Source organism: Hippocampus guttulatus, chromosome 15 (assembly GCF_054856545.1).
Source record: "Hippocampus guttulatus isolate MCC_2025c chromosome 15, RoL_Hgut_1.0, whole genome shotgun sequence".
NCBI lineage: Eukaryota > Metazoa > Chordata > Actinopteri > Syngnathiformes > Syngnathidae > Hippocampus > Hippocampus guttulatus.
This window is the reverse complement of record NC_141275.1, coordinates 2,165,557-2,180,599: the sequence shown is the minus strand read 5'-3', so window position 1 is coordinate 2,180,599 and position 15,043 is coordinate 2,165,557. Positions and strand designations below refer to the sequence as shown.

General features: G+C 45.2%; 1 protein-coding gene across 3 annotated transcripts in view; it reads right to left on the bottom strand.

Annotated features, from left to right (window-relative positions):
* The window catches only part of bbx (BBX high mobility group box domain containing), a 69,648-nt gene that overhangs the window by 13,419 nt on the left and 41,186 nt on the right, over positions 1 to 15,043 (bottom strand). Inside the window, exons 11-12 of one of the 3 annotated variants that reach the window (XM_086130654.1) lie at positions 13,693 to 13,767; positions 13,348 to 13,545 (exon numbers count right to left, since the gene is read on the bottom strand). In XM_086130654.1, coding sequence (XP_085986780.1) covers positions 13,348 to 13,545; positions 13,693 to 13,767 — 273 coding nt within the window. The remainder of the gene's footprint in view (positions 1 to 13,347; positions 13,546 to 13,692; positions 13,768 to 15,043) is intronic. The other 2 variants (XM_086130655.1, XM_086130656.1) reach the window with 2 other exon arrangements.

Below are 15,043 nucleotides of genomic sequence, written 5' to 3'. Positions count from 1 at the left end.
CCGTGAAAGAAGTTTCAACCGATTGAGTATCAACATAATGACCTGCTCAGCAACATCTTCAGCATTTTTGAGCAGTTCACGTAATGACTGGGATCTAACCCATGCTGTCACATGGCACTTGGCTTGGTCTATTTTGCCAAGATGCTGTTTAGCATTGTCAAGTATTGCCATAATTTAGATACCATTGCACTACTTGCTGTCTCAGGTTTCATATGTTCTTTCGTCAAGAAAGGTGAAAAAAAAAACATTAATTCAGACATTAGCAGTAGCAATGGCTGGATAATGCACCCGGGTCTGCGAGCCTCCAAAATAGTCTATGAAAAGCTCTACATCCAAAAACCCTGGTTGATCCTCACGAAAATGTACGTGTACATTGTATATGCATTCCCACTTCACATTCCGAAAATGTTAGAATGCTTGCTTCAATATTTTGGATTTAATTAAGGTCATGAGCCCTTGTCGATGAATTGGCAACCTTGCAAGCCAACCATAAAATCAAAACTATTGCAACTTCCACATAACTCATAGTATGATTGGGCATGCATATACCTGTACATGTGCACGTAAAATTGGGTGAGGATCGATCACGGTTTTTGGACAGAGAACCTTTCACTGACCTATTTTGGAGGTTCGCAGCCTGGCTGCATTCGTAAGACACTGCCTGCATAAATACCTTTTTTCTCCCTCTTTCTCGAAGGAAGAACATATGAAATCTGAGACGGTAAAGAATATTATGACAACACTTGACAACGCCATATGAAACTTCAGATAAAAATATAGACCAAGAAACAAGTTACAAATGAACAGTGCCATGTTGTTGCAAGTGTTACGTCACAGTGATTATTGCTCAAAATAATAAAAAACAAGAGGGTGCAGCGCAGGGTAAAGCATTATTTTTGATACTTCGTCAAACATTTTTTCAGGAATCAGATGGCATTGATATTTACACTATTAATGTATATACAGGGCGGCCCGGTAGTCCAGTGGTTAGCACGTCGGCTTCACAGTGCAGAGGTACCGGGTTCGATTCCAGCTCCGACCTCCCTGTGTGGAGTTTGCATGTTCTCCCCGGGCCTGCGTGGGTTTTCTCCGGGTGCTCCGGTTTCCTCCCACATTCCAAAAAACATGCGTGGCAGGCTGATTGAACACTTTAAATTGTCCCTCGGTGTGAGTGTGAGCGCGGATGGTTGTTCTTCTCTGTGTGCCCTGCGATTGGCTGGCAACCGATTCAGGGTGTCCCCTGCCTACTGCCCGAAGACAGGCTCCAGCACCCCCCGCGACCCTAGTGAGGATCAAGCGGTTCGGAAGATGAATGAATGAATGAATGTATATACACACTGCCTATTCAGAGGTGTGTTTCTTTAATAAGAATAAATTGATTATTGAATGTGATGGCTCATCAGGCACTGACTGTATTTTCCAAACTAAAAGGCGAACTGGATTATGAGGCACACCTTCAATGAATGGCCTATTTTATAACTTTTTTCATACATTGGGCGCACCGCTTTTTAAGACGCAATCTACAATGCATCCACTAGATGGCGCTACGCTCGAGGAAACACCAACAGAACGATCAAATATCAGTAAACCTTATTTAATAAAGCAACGACACAGTTCACTTAACCAACAGCAAGTTATAACATTGATTCGTTAACATTGAACTCTCTTGCCGCTGCTCCATTTCCGTGTTCAACTGCGTAACCCAGTGGTGTCAAACATATGGCCTGCGGACTGGAACCGGCCCGCAAGAGGTTTTATCAGGCCCACAGGATAATTTAAAAGTGAAAAATGCATAAAAGACACGGAATGAATATTTTTAATAAGGTGCAATTCGTGGAATATCCGCTAGGGGACACAGTTTTGATCAGAGGAAAAGACAACATTGTTTTGATCTGAGAAGAAGACAACAGCAGCCTCAGTCTGTCACTGAGACAGACCCAACACAGCAGACGCTATCAAGGACATGTGAATACTTTATTCTTTACACATATTATAGCACTCTCCTTAGTTTGTAAGGTGTAGGCAGGGATTACATTTAGCAGAGATGAAAGTGGACTTTTCTGAAAATCCCGGAAAAATAAATATACACACGCACACACACACCTGGCCGATCACGCATGAATCAGTTTACACAAAACACTATTCAAATACTCGACATTCAATGACTAATCTTCCTTTTGTGTGCACACGTGCACCCTTTGTGGCTTCCGTTCGACAAAATTTCAAAATCTCAGAGAAATGGCGAGGCAATGAGAATGCGAGGCGAGGGTATGACTGTTGTGGCGACGCCACTCAAGCTCAGCGAGCCTCAGCAGTAGATAGTCCGCTGCTCCCTGCTGTGCGTGCTTCAGCGCGAACATGTACGCAAGCGCGTCTTTTGATTTCAACCAATCAGTGCCGACGCAACGACCACACACACCCGATGTCACACACGACAACAGCTAAGCTAAACTAGCCGACGCTCTAAGTTGGACGGACACGTTTTTCTGCCAATCTGTGTGTTTCCCTTTTTGTCCAAATATATTTTTTACGACAACTGTCTTGTCCACGGTGTCTTTTATTCGTTCCACTGGGGTTTAGCAAGTGTGTTTATAAAGAGACGAAAATCTCTTTACTGTTACTAGTGTTAGTGTCTCAACATGGCTACGCTCGTGAAAGCAAAACAACGAACTCAAACGCGTATTCGTTCAATGTTGTCAACTCATATCATTTCTGACTTCTGGGTTGAGTGAACGCTGGCGCGTTTTGGCTGCCGCTGCTCAACCCGTATTGTTTTGTGTTTTTTGTTATTGTAAAGTGTCCTTGGGTGTCTTGAAAGGCGCTTATAAATAAAATGTATTATTATTATTATTATTATTATATCCGGATTAATTTTAGGCAAATTTTCCACAATTCTCCAGAGAGATTTTCATAAAAAATTAAAAAACCCGCAATTCCGGAAGACTTTCATCTCTGATTTAGATTTTATATGCTCGTGTAAATGGTTTAAAAAGTCCTTTCTTTATAAGTCTCATTTAATCTTAAAAGTGCATTACTATATTTTTCAATACCAATTACTTGTCAAGGTTTTGTGCCTTTGTACAGTCAGTGGGATCAGTTGCAATGCATATATGTGAATGACAAAAGTAAATTGCACATTTGTCTAAGGAAATCTTAGGTGCTTCATGAAATGTTTTGTAAAAGATATGTTCATTAAATTTCAACATTTTCCTAGTGTTCTTGTGCTTCTTTAGACCAAAACAAAGGAAAGACATATTATTTTGGTTATTTATAGCAGAGTATGGTATAATTTTTAATGGTCCGGCCCACTTGACATATACTGAGGCCGTATGTGGCCCACAATGTGAAATGAGTTTGACACCCCTGGCGTAACAGATCGCCTTAAGTTTGAACTCTGCGTTGTTAGCATGTCTCGAGCAAGGAGCCATTTTGGGGTGGAAATATTACGGTAATGGCCATACCAAGGCGCATCGGATTTTATGCATAAATGATGCACTTATGCCGCACAAAATTCCTTGATATCGTCGGCTGACATGAGCATAAAAGAAGAGAAAATTGTGTGTGGACCCATGTCCTCTGACCATCAACCCCATTGAGAACCTCTGAAACATCATTAAAGCCCATAGCTCACTGAAGTGTGAAGGTGAGCTGATGTTCAATTCTGTTTCTGGAACAGGATTTCCAATATTTTATCATGTACAATGTGCTTGTACGGAAATAAGCAATTTTGGCAAGAAGGCTACCTTTTTGGTATGCTCTGGACTGAACATTTGTTAGCTAGCTTTTGTATGGGTATGCCGTATCCTCTTTTTTTTTTAATGTATGTTTTATCTTCACCATTGATATTGTCATTGTGCACCTTGGGCATGTAGAAAACTCAGAAAGTAAAAGTACCTTATCATCAATGAGAGAAAAATATTGTTCTTGTGTTGTCAAAGTAGGGGAGGGAAGGTGCAATTCTGAGTTTAGTTTGAAAGACTACTGACCTTAAATTTGTAATTGTGAGTGCGAAATTTTAATCCCGACTGCCATGTATAACAAAATTAAAAGAAACATTATGAAACAAATTTTCAATAAGGACTTGGCATTATAACTACTCAGGAATGCACATAAGATGTTACGAATGTAATTCTGAACTGCAATTTCTTGAATATAAACTGTGTGTCTTTGTGAGTACAGTACCCTAGACATTGATTATTAATATTTTTCTCTGTAGTAAAGCTTTGCAGTTAAGCTCATCGAATACATGAAGTTAACCAAAACAGGGGATCAGCACACACTTAACCCTTTCATGCACCCTGTAACCTGATAACATGATAAGCACTGTAGTAGCTCCTGTGCCTGAAAAGGTTAAACCTCCCAAAAAAAAAAAATTGCTACACGATACTAAACTTTGTTCAGCGGAGAGATCTGTGCTGTTGAACGGTCTGCGGCTGGATGGATGTAAGTCTTGAGGAGCCGACGATGAGAAGAAAGGAGCGTTAGCGCATAGCGCCGATGCGGATTTGGAACTGGGAGTCGCGGCTTGGAGTTTGAAGCGGATTACGTGGGACAGAAGAAGTGAACTAATCTCTTTTCGTCAATGGACGCTACAGCTTCGTGTTTGCTTTCAGAATTTAGCTTGTAGCAGACGTGTGCACATTTTCAGCATGACGTCTGTGATCCACTGGTGAAAGGACACTTTGATCCTCTCCTCTTTCATCTAGAACTGCTTCAGACAACAAAGTGTATGCAGAAAATTGGTGAAGATTGCATGACTGTCTGTGTCCTATGTGTTATTTTGACTTCAAAATGGCGCCTTTCCAGAGTGGCTGCCTTTCCAGCAGCTCCTATATTGTGTCGCCGGGTTATAGTACAATTAGATTAAATATATGCAATATTCACAATGCATTAAGATAAGAAGATAAGATAAGAAAACCTTTATTAGTCTCGCAATGGAGAAATTGCCAATTCACAGCAGCAGAGTTATGAAAGGAAGAAGTAGTACAACAAAATATAGGAGCTGCTGGAAAGGCAGCCACTCTGGAAAGGCGCCATTTTGAAGTCAAAATAACAAAAATAACACATAGGACACAGACAGTCATGCAATCTTCACCAATTTTCTGCATACACTTTGTTGTCTGAAGCAGTTCTAGATGAAAGAGGAGAGGATCAAAGTATCATCGGATTTGCGGCCGCATGTTTTGGACACTCGGGTGAAGAGAGGAGCGGAACTATCAACTGATCACCACATGGTGGTGAGTAGGCTCCGATGGTTGGGGAAGATGCCGGTCCATCCTGGCAGACCCAAACGTATTGTGAGGGTTTGTTGGGAGCGTCTGGCGGAATCCCCTGTCAGAAAGACTTTCAACTCCCACCTCCGGCAGAGCTTTTCCCATGTCCCGGGGGGTGCGGGGGACATTGAGTCCGAATGTACCATGTTCCGTGCCTCTATTGTTGAGGCGGCCAATCTGAGTTATGGACGTAAGGTGGTTGGTGCCTGTCATGGCGGCAATCCCCGTACTCGCTGGTGGACACCAGCAGGAAGGGATGCCGTCAAGCTGAAGAACGAGTCCTATCGGGCTTTTATGGCCAGTGGGACCACAGAGTCAGCTCACGGGCATTGACTGGCTAAGCGGAACGCAGCTTCGGTGGTCGCCGAGGCAAAAACCCGGGCGTGGGAAGAGTTCGGTGAGGCCATGGAAGCCGACTTCCGGGCGGCTTTGAGGAAATTCTGGTCCACCATCCGACATCTCAGGAGGGGGAAGCAGTGCACCTCTAACACTGTGTACAGTGGGGATGGGGCGCTGCTGACTTCGACTCGGGACGTTGTGAACCGGTGGGCAGAGTACATCGAAGACCTCCTCAACTCCACCAACACGCCTTCCTTGGAGGAAGCGGAGTCTGAGGACCCTGAGGTGGGCTCTCCTATCTCTGTGGTTGAAGTCACCGATGTGGTTAAAAAGCTCCTCGGTGGCAAGGCCCCAGGGGTGGATGAGATCCGCCCGGAGTTCCTCAAGGCTCTGGATGTTGTGGGGCTGTCCTGGTTGACATGCCTCTGCAACATCGCGTGGTCAGCGGGGAGAGTGCCTCTGGATTGGTAGACCAGGGTGGTGGTCCCTCTTTTTAAAAAGGGGGACCGGAGGGTGTGTTCCAATTACAGAGGGATCATACTTCTCAGCCTCCCTGGTAAGGTCTATTCAGGGGTGCTGGAGAGGAGGGTCCGTCAGGAAGTCGAACCTCAGATTGAGGAGGAGCAGTGTGGTTTTCGTCCCGGCCGTGGAACACTGGACCAGCTCCACACCCTTAGCAGGGTCCTCGAGGGTATGTGGGAATTCGCCCAACCAGTCTACATGTGTTTTGTGGACTAGGAGAAGGTGTTTGACCGTGTCCCTCGGGGAGTTCTGTGGGGGGTGCTTTGTGGGTATGGGGTACCGAACCTCCTGATACGGGCTGTTTGGTCACTATACCACCAATGTCAGAGTTTGGTTCACATTGCTGGCAGTAAGTCGGAATCGTTTCCAGTGAGGGTAGGACTCTGCCAAGGCTGCCCTTTGTCGCCGATTCTGTTCATAACCTTTATGGACAGAATTTCTAGGCGCAGCCGAAGCGTTGAGGGGGTCCGTTTTGGTGGCCTCAGTATTACATCTTTGCTTTTTGCAGATGATGTGGTCCTGTTGGCTCCTTCAAGCAGGGCTCTCCAACTCTCACTGGAGCGTTTCGCAGCCGAGTGTGAAGCGGTTGGGATGAAAATCAGCACCTCCAAATCTGAAACAATGGTCCTCAGTTGGAAAAGGGTGGAGTGCCCCCTCTGGGTCGGGGAGGAGATCTTGCCCCAAGTGGAGGAGTTTAAGTATCTTGGGGTCTTGTTCACGAGTGAGGGCAGGAGAGAGCGAGAGATCGACAGGCGGATCGGTGCAGCATCTGCTGTGATGCGGACGTTGTATCGGTCTGTCGTGGTAAAGAAGGAGCTGAGCCAAAGGGCGAAGCTCTCAATTTACCGGTCGATCTACGTTCCAACCCTCATCTCTGGTCACGAGCTATGGGTCGTGACCGAAAGAACGAGATCCCGGACACAAGCGGCCGAAATGAGTTTTCTCCTCAGGGTGTCCATGCTCTTCCTTAGAGATAAGTGAGAAGCTTGGTCATCCGGGAGGGGCTCAGAGTCGAACCGCTTCTCCTCCACATCGAGAGGAGCCAGATGAGGTGGCTTAGGCATCTGATTCGGATGCCTCCTGAACGCCTCCCTGGTGAGGTGCTCCGGCATATCCCACCAGAAGGAGACCCCGAGGATGACCCAGGACACGCTGGAGACACGCTATGTCACCCCGCTGGCCTGGGAACACCTCGGGATCCCCCGGGGAGAGCTGGAAGAAGTAGCTAGGGAGAGGGAAGTCTGGGCATTTGGCTAATGAGCTAGCTGGCATGTATGTATTACACTGTTGGATCTGTACAAAGATCTTTTCCCTGTCAATGTTATAATAATAATAATAATAATACATTTTATTTATAAGACACCCAAGGACACTTTACAATAACAAAAAACACAAAACAATACGGGTTGAGCAGCGGCAGCCAAAACGCGCCAGCCATCCATCCATTATCTGAGCTGCTTATGATCACAAGGTTCGTGGGCATGCTGGAGCCTGTCCCGGCTGTCCACGGCCGCGATACCCTGAACCAAGTGCCAGCCAATCACAGGACACACATAGACGAGCAACCGTTCACACTCACAATCATACCGAGGGACAAAATTTAGAGTATTCAGTTAACATGTCATGCATCTATTTGGAATATGGGAGGAAACCGGAATTCCCAGAGAAAACCCACGCAGACATGGGGAGAACATTCAAACTCGACACAGGAAGGCCGGAGTCGGATTCGAACCCATGACCTCTGCACTGTGAAGCGGACGTGCTACCCAGTTGTGTCGCCGGGTTATAGTACAATTAGATTAAATATATGCCACAAAGTCAATCATCGAACTGCGGCCTAGGGTGTCATGGTGCACATATGGACACCCTTATGTTTGAACAAGGTGTTCGTTATGGACAATCCGTGACAAGCACAGAAGTCCAATTCCAAAACACCACTCGAGTTCTGATCAGGGCGGGGGGGGGGGGGGCGTTCCTCCCAATCATGCCCTTCCAGGTCTCACTGTCATTGCCCACGTGAGCATTGAAGTTCCCCAGCAGAACAAGGGAGTCCCCAGCAGGAGTACTCTCCAGCACACCCTCCAAGGACTCCAAAAAGGGTGGGTACGCTTCGCTGCTGTTTGGTGCATATGCACAAACAACAGTCAGGACCTGTCCCCCCACCTGAAGGCGGAGGGAGGCATCCCTCTCGTCTACCGGTGTGAACCAGGCACTGAGCCGGGGGGCAATGAGTATGCCCACACCTGCTCTGCGCCTCTCACCGTGAGCAACTCCAGAGTGGAAGAGAGTCCAACCCCTCTCGAGAGAACTGGTACCAGAACCCAGGCTGTGTGTGGAGGCAAGTCCGACTATATCCAGTCGGAACTTCTCTGCCTCACACACCAGCTCGGTCTCCTTCCCTGCCAGAGAGGTGACATTCCATGTCCCAAGAGCTAGCTTCTGCAGCCGAGGATCAGACCGCCAGGGTCCCCGCCTTTGGCTGCTGCCCAGCTCACATTGCACCCGACCCCTTTGGCCCCTCCCATGGGTGGTGAGACCATGAGAAGGGGGACCCACGTTGCCTCTTTGGGCAGAGCCCAGCCGGGTGTAGGCCCGCCCACCAGGCGCTTGCCAACGAGCCCCACCTCCAGGCCTGGCTCCAGAGGGGGGCCCCGGTGACCCGCGTTCGGGCAAGGGAAACTGAGTGCCATTGATTTTATTCATCATTAGGGGGTTTGTGAGCCGTGCTTTGTCTGGTCCCTCACCTAGGACCTGTTTGCCGTGGGTGACCCTGCCAGGGGCATAAAGCCCCAGACAACTTAGCTCCTAGGATCATTGGGACACACTAACCCCTCCACCACGGTACGGTGACGGCTCACAGAGGGGTAAGCAAAATGAATTCCTCACAATTACATATTTTTTTTCCATAAAACTACAAATATGTGACATTTTCATGATACAAGTTACTATTGCACCAAACATCCATGCTCAGTGGCCCTCAGCTCAGTGGCCCTCGTTCGTTGCAGGCATATGCACATGGCCACTCGCCCAGTCCAAGACACAGAACAAATCTGGTAATCTGACAGAGCGACTGTCGTGGACAACACTTTTTTGTGTAGTTTGACAGATGGATGATGCAGTGATGGACTGACTAGTGGCATCGCCTGACTCCTTTTAGTGGCAGACTCGCCATCGGACTGGCAGGTAAGGCCGAAGTGGGAAGAAAAAAAATAATTGCTGTGCAGTTGTTCATATGTCACAGCGAGCAACAGTGTTTCTCAACATTCATTAATTTACAACCTAGGCGTTGCTTTTTCCCGTCCTTCCTCCTCACCCCTCCCTTCCCCACTCATTGTGTGTCATGCGGCACTAGCAGGTGGGCCCCACCTCCGACAGATGGCTGATATTGGCCTATATCAACACAAATCTAAAAGGTCATTCCAATGACATGTTATGCATCAGACACTACTATCAAGTTTGTAGAAAAGACAAAAAAAAAAAAGAATGTATGGCGCACACTTAGTGAATCAGGTCACGCAAAAAGAAGATAAAAAAAACCTAACGGGTGCAGAAAAAACCCCAAAGAGATGGTGGTGCTTTATGTTACATCAGAAAAGTAGTGCTGATAGTTTGTCCAAGGATCAAGAACCACCACAATGTTAACTACACATGAGCAGCTAACATTAAAAAGCAAATCAGCAGATGAAACAAAAGAGTGTGTACCGTGTCGGTTTGAATTTGTTTACACATAACAGTTATTTCATTATTAGCCATGTGACAATAAGTCAGTCTTGGTTGACATTGATCATTTCCGATTAGAATTCTTGATCTGTCCAAACTTATTATTTTGTTTGGGAAGATATTACATATATCTCCAGGAATTTTCTAGTTGAAGCTAATTATTACATTAACCAAAAGGTAAACATGAAACATTGGAGTTGAAACTGTAAATGCAAATTCATTATTCCATACAGATATCAGTGTTTAAATTGACCAATACAGTTCTTCACTTACATGAACATATTAAATAACCCTATCAGGGACAGCGGTTTCTGCAGTGGACAGCATATTATACAGGGTGTCCATAAAGTCTCTTTACCATTTCGAAAATTTATTAATAATGCAATTGATTAGATATTTTATTCAGATTTGTTCTCTTGTATTCAGTGTTTATTAAAGTTTTTTTTTACCTCTTTTCATACACTTCTACATGGGCACCTTTAGTTGCACGAAGCACATCAAGACGGTACTCGATTTCTTGCCATGTTCACTGTAGCATAGCCTCATCAAATGTGGCAATGGCATCAGTAATCCTTTGCTTTAGGTCAGTAATGTCCCTTATCTTTGTGCGATATACGATATCTTTAACATAGCCCCATAGAAAGAAGTCCAGGGGAGTGATATCTGGTGAACGTGGCGGCCAAGGATTTGGCCCATCCCTTCCAATCCACCGGTCTGGAAATGTTTGATTGAGGAACCCACGAACATGCAGCCCCCAATATGGTGGTGCACCATTTTGCTGAAAAATTATGGTTAAAAGTTCAAGGTAAACATTTGCAGAAATTGATGTCTCGTTGAAGAAAAATGGACCAATTATTTGTTTGCACATGATGCACACACAAATGCAGTGTGATAAAAAAAAAACTTGAATAAACATTGAATACAATAGAACAAATCTGAAAAAAAATCTAATCAATTGCATTTTTAATAAATTTTTGAAATGGTAAAGAGACTCTATGGACACCCTGTATTATCAAGTTACAGGGTGCATGAAAGAGTTAAAGCGAGCTGACCAAATTTATAGCTTATTCAAGCTATAAAGTTTTTGGATACCAACAGCAACTGTCTTCCAATCCAAAGAGGACTTTATCAAGTTTGTACACATACATGGTGCCATCCATGCAAGCCCCTTCCATGAGCCGGTGGGTACTTACTGTGGTGGAGGGGCTTACATATCCCAATGATCACAGGAGCTGTTGTCTGGGGCTTTATGCCCCTGGAAGGTTCACCCCTAGAAAACAAGTCCTCGGTGAGGGGCCAGACAAAGCACAACTCAGGGACCCCTTATGATGAGTAAAATTATTGGTCCACGACTTCCCTTGCCCAGACATCGGTCACTGGGGCCCTCCTCTGAAGCCAGGCCTGGAGGTGGGGGTCCCTGGCAAGCACCTGGTGGCTGCACAAGGCAGTCCGATCTCCGGCGACAGAAACTAGCTCTCGGGACATGGAACATCACCTCTCTGGTCGTGAAGGGGCCCAAGCTGGTGTGCAAGGCAGAGAACTTCCGACTAGATATTGTCAGGCTCACCTCTACGCACAGCTTGGGCTCTCGTACCAGTCCTCTTGAGTGGGGTTGGACACACTTCCACTCTGGAGTTGCCAAAGGTGAGAGGTGCCGAGCAGATGTGTGGGCATAGTTATTGCCCCACAGCTTAGTGACTGTACGTTTAGGTTCACACAGGTGGACGAGATGGTAGCCCCCCACCGCCTTCGGGTAGGGGGTTTGGTCTTAACTGTGGTTTGTGCCTATGCACCAAACAGCAGTTCGGAGGTGCCACACTTTTTAGAGTCCTTGGAAGGTATGCTGAAGAGTACCCCCCTGGGAACTCCATTGTTTTGCTGGGGGTTTCAATGCCCAAGTGCCCAATGCTGGTGAGACCAGAGAAGGGTGTGACTGGAAGGAACGGCCACCCCAATCTGAACCCGAGCGGTGTTCTTTTACTCGACTTCTGTGCTCATCACAGATTGTCCATAACATACACCATGTTCTAACTTATGGGTGTCCATATGTAGACTTGGCACCAGGACACTCTAGGACACAGTTTGATGATCATCAACTTTGTAGGTGCGTCATTGGATTTGTGGCCGCATGTTTTGGACACTCGGGTGAAAAGAGGGGAAGAGCTATCAACTAATCACCACCTGGTGTTGTGCTGGCTCCGATGGTGAGGAAAGATGCCAGTCCGACCTGGTAGAGGCAAATGGATTGTGAGAGTTTGCTGAGAACATCAAGTAGAATACCCAGTCATAGAGAATCACCCCCGGGAGAACTTTGCTAACGTCCCGGGTGACGTAGGGGACATTGAGTCCAAGTGAAACATGTTTTGTCCCGTCTTAAGACGGCTGATCTGAGCTTTGGCAGTTTGGTGGTCGGTGCCTGTCATGGTGGCAATCCTCGAACCCGCAGGTGGACACTGGTGGTAAGGGATGCTGTCAAGCTGAAGAAAGAGTCCGACTGGGCCTTTTTGGCCTGTGAGACTCCGGAGGCAATTGACAGGTATCGGCTGGCCAAGCAGAATGCTCAGTGGTTCAGTTGGTCATACCCCAGTCAGGGAAAACAGTAACCTCCAGGTGAGTCCTCAGATAAAATAGATGGGTTTTTCGTTGACAACCAAACATATCACATGAGTGTCTCGCTGTGGCAACCAGACAGGAAAAAGTCGAGAGTCACATCTTCGCTGAAGCTTGAACTATTCACCTTGGTGGTTGGTTGCCTGATACCTGATTGAGAAAGAAGTGCTTTATCAGATATACAGAAGAGCCTGGAGTGAGCCGGGTGCACTTACAGTCAAGGGGCCAAATAGTACCTCACGCCCTACTTGTCATTTTTTTTAAATTTCTAAAAAAAATAAAATAAAAAATAAAAAAAGGAAAATATCGTATGAATGTCATTCCACTTCACGATTGTGTCCCACTTGGTTTTGAATCTTCATAAAAACTTAAATTTGATAACTTTGAAGCCTGAAATGTAGCAAAAAGTTCAAGGGGACGAAAACTTTCTCAAGCCACTGTATAAAATGCACTACAAGCACATAAATCATTCATTCAGTGGTAGGCGGCCAACAAATCCGAAACAAGGTCTTTTGGTTACTTTGGTTTTATCAACTTGGGTCCGCATATCTCACCCGTGAACCTATGTAGCTACAACCTGAAAGGTTTTGACAACCCAACCAAAACTGGTGATTACTCCTAATTGATCGCAATCCACTTTAATGAAGAGTCTGCTCACCCTTACTACTTTGGCTGATATGGCAGAGGAAAGCTGGTTTTGGTAACCGCCAAAGGAGTACACCATCACTTTTGTCCACAGCAAACAAAAATTATTGCACACATCATCAGTGAGTGCTAAACGTTAGTTTTTATGAAGCTGAATTGTCGATGTTAGATCACACAGTCAATACAGTACAGGAAATGTATATGCGTTATGGCTAAGAGGACTGTTCATGATACTTACCCTCAAGCAGAGATGCACTGCCCTCAGCTGTGCGAACCAAGTGTGTGATCTTAGTCTTCCTAGCCTTCCTCTTCTGGCTACCAACTAGCATATCGACACTAGTGGTGCCTTGCACATCTGGGCAAATTATGGCAGTCGTGGCACATGATTTGGCTTTTGAAACAGAAAACAACATGGTGGAATCCGTCTGTCCCACTGCTGTTGAAAAGGGTCTCATTAGAAAGTTACACAATTTTATTTCTACACAAACAAAGTAATCAGATTATCGGACTAAAATTTGGTCAGTTTCTTGATGATGTTGATATCCCCGCTATCAAGATTTGAGATCACAATTTTCTACTGCACCTGGTTTCTCCTTTAAGTACTTGTGCTTCCTAACAATCTTGTGGAATGAAGTCTTTTTCTGTGATGGAGATGGTCCTAATACAGAAAAAATACAAATAAACAAAAATGAATGTACATGCTATGTTACGGAGCATACAAATCATAGACATGATGGTGGAAAACATGCCGCGAAAGACTGAGTCATCTCTATAAAGCTCAAGAATGCCCTGAAATAATCACATCTTTCCCGTAAATTTTAAGACAGTGCGAGTATATCTTTCATCTACTTGACATATTTTATTTTAGGAATATCAACTCTGTTTTGCTGCTATCTAACTAGTGCGCAAAGTTCAACCCAGTCGGCTATCGTGGACAAATGAGCGAAAACACAACAATGGCAGCTTTTCAATTAGTTCATCCTTGTGCCTTACTTTCTAGGCTTGACTAATCGATTTATGATTGAGGATTAAACGTTGTTTGATTGGTCATGCCTTGAAAAGTGTCACAGAGCTGATGTGCTAATGAGGCAACTCTTATCGTTGCATTGGTTGTTGTAACAGATGCCAGCATGCATTGTGCAAAAGTACGTTAAACCTCACTCTTCAATAACCTTAAGCGTAGCGTCAGCCAGTGTGTTAGCAACCCGGGCTCTTAGTCAGGTTAGCGCACTCAAGCTAAAACCTGGGGACGTTGGTCACAAAAGTTCAAATTTCAGCCAGGACTGCAATGAATTACCACAATGCGCTCTAAGATAAGATGTGCTCCTGAGGTTTTAAGTGCAGAGTGACTTTTACCCTGCACCTCTGGAATCGAAATGATTTAAGATTAATGAAACTGGAGCAACATTAGAACTTCACCCGCAAATACTGGTTTACAGCTCTGCTAGAGAAACATGGATGAAAACATTACACGGCATTACAATATACACAACATTGTACATACTGTATTTTCCGGATTATATCGTATTGGCCCGAATATAAAACGGCCCTGATTATAAGACGACCCCTTCTTTTTCAAGACTCAAGTTTGAAAAAAGACTTTTTGAACACCAAATTAATTTTTATACAGAAAATAATTACAGTACATCTGAAACAAATGATTCTTCTTCTTCTTCTCCTTTCGGCTTGTCCCTTCTCAGGGGTTGCCACAGCGAGTCATTAATTTCCATCTTTCCCTGTTCTCTGCATCCTCTACTCTGACTCCAACTACCTGCATGTCCTCCCTCACGGCATCCATGAATCTCCTCTTTCTGAAACAAATGATTATAACAATATATTTGAGAGAAAAAGCATGTTATTTTGCCTCATTCAAAACTAAAGTGCAATCAAATTCGTAAATGAATGGCTTCTGGTTTTGGAAATGTAAATTACAT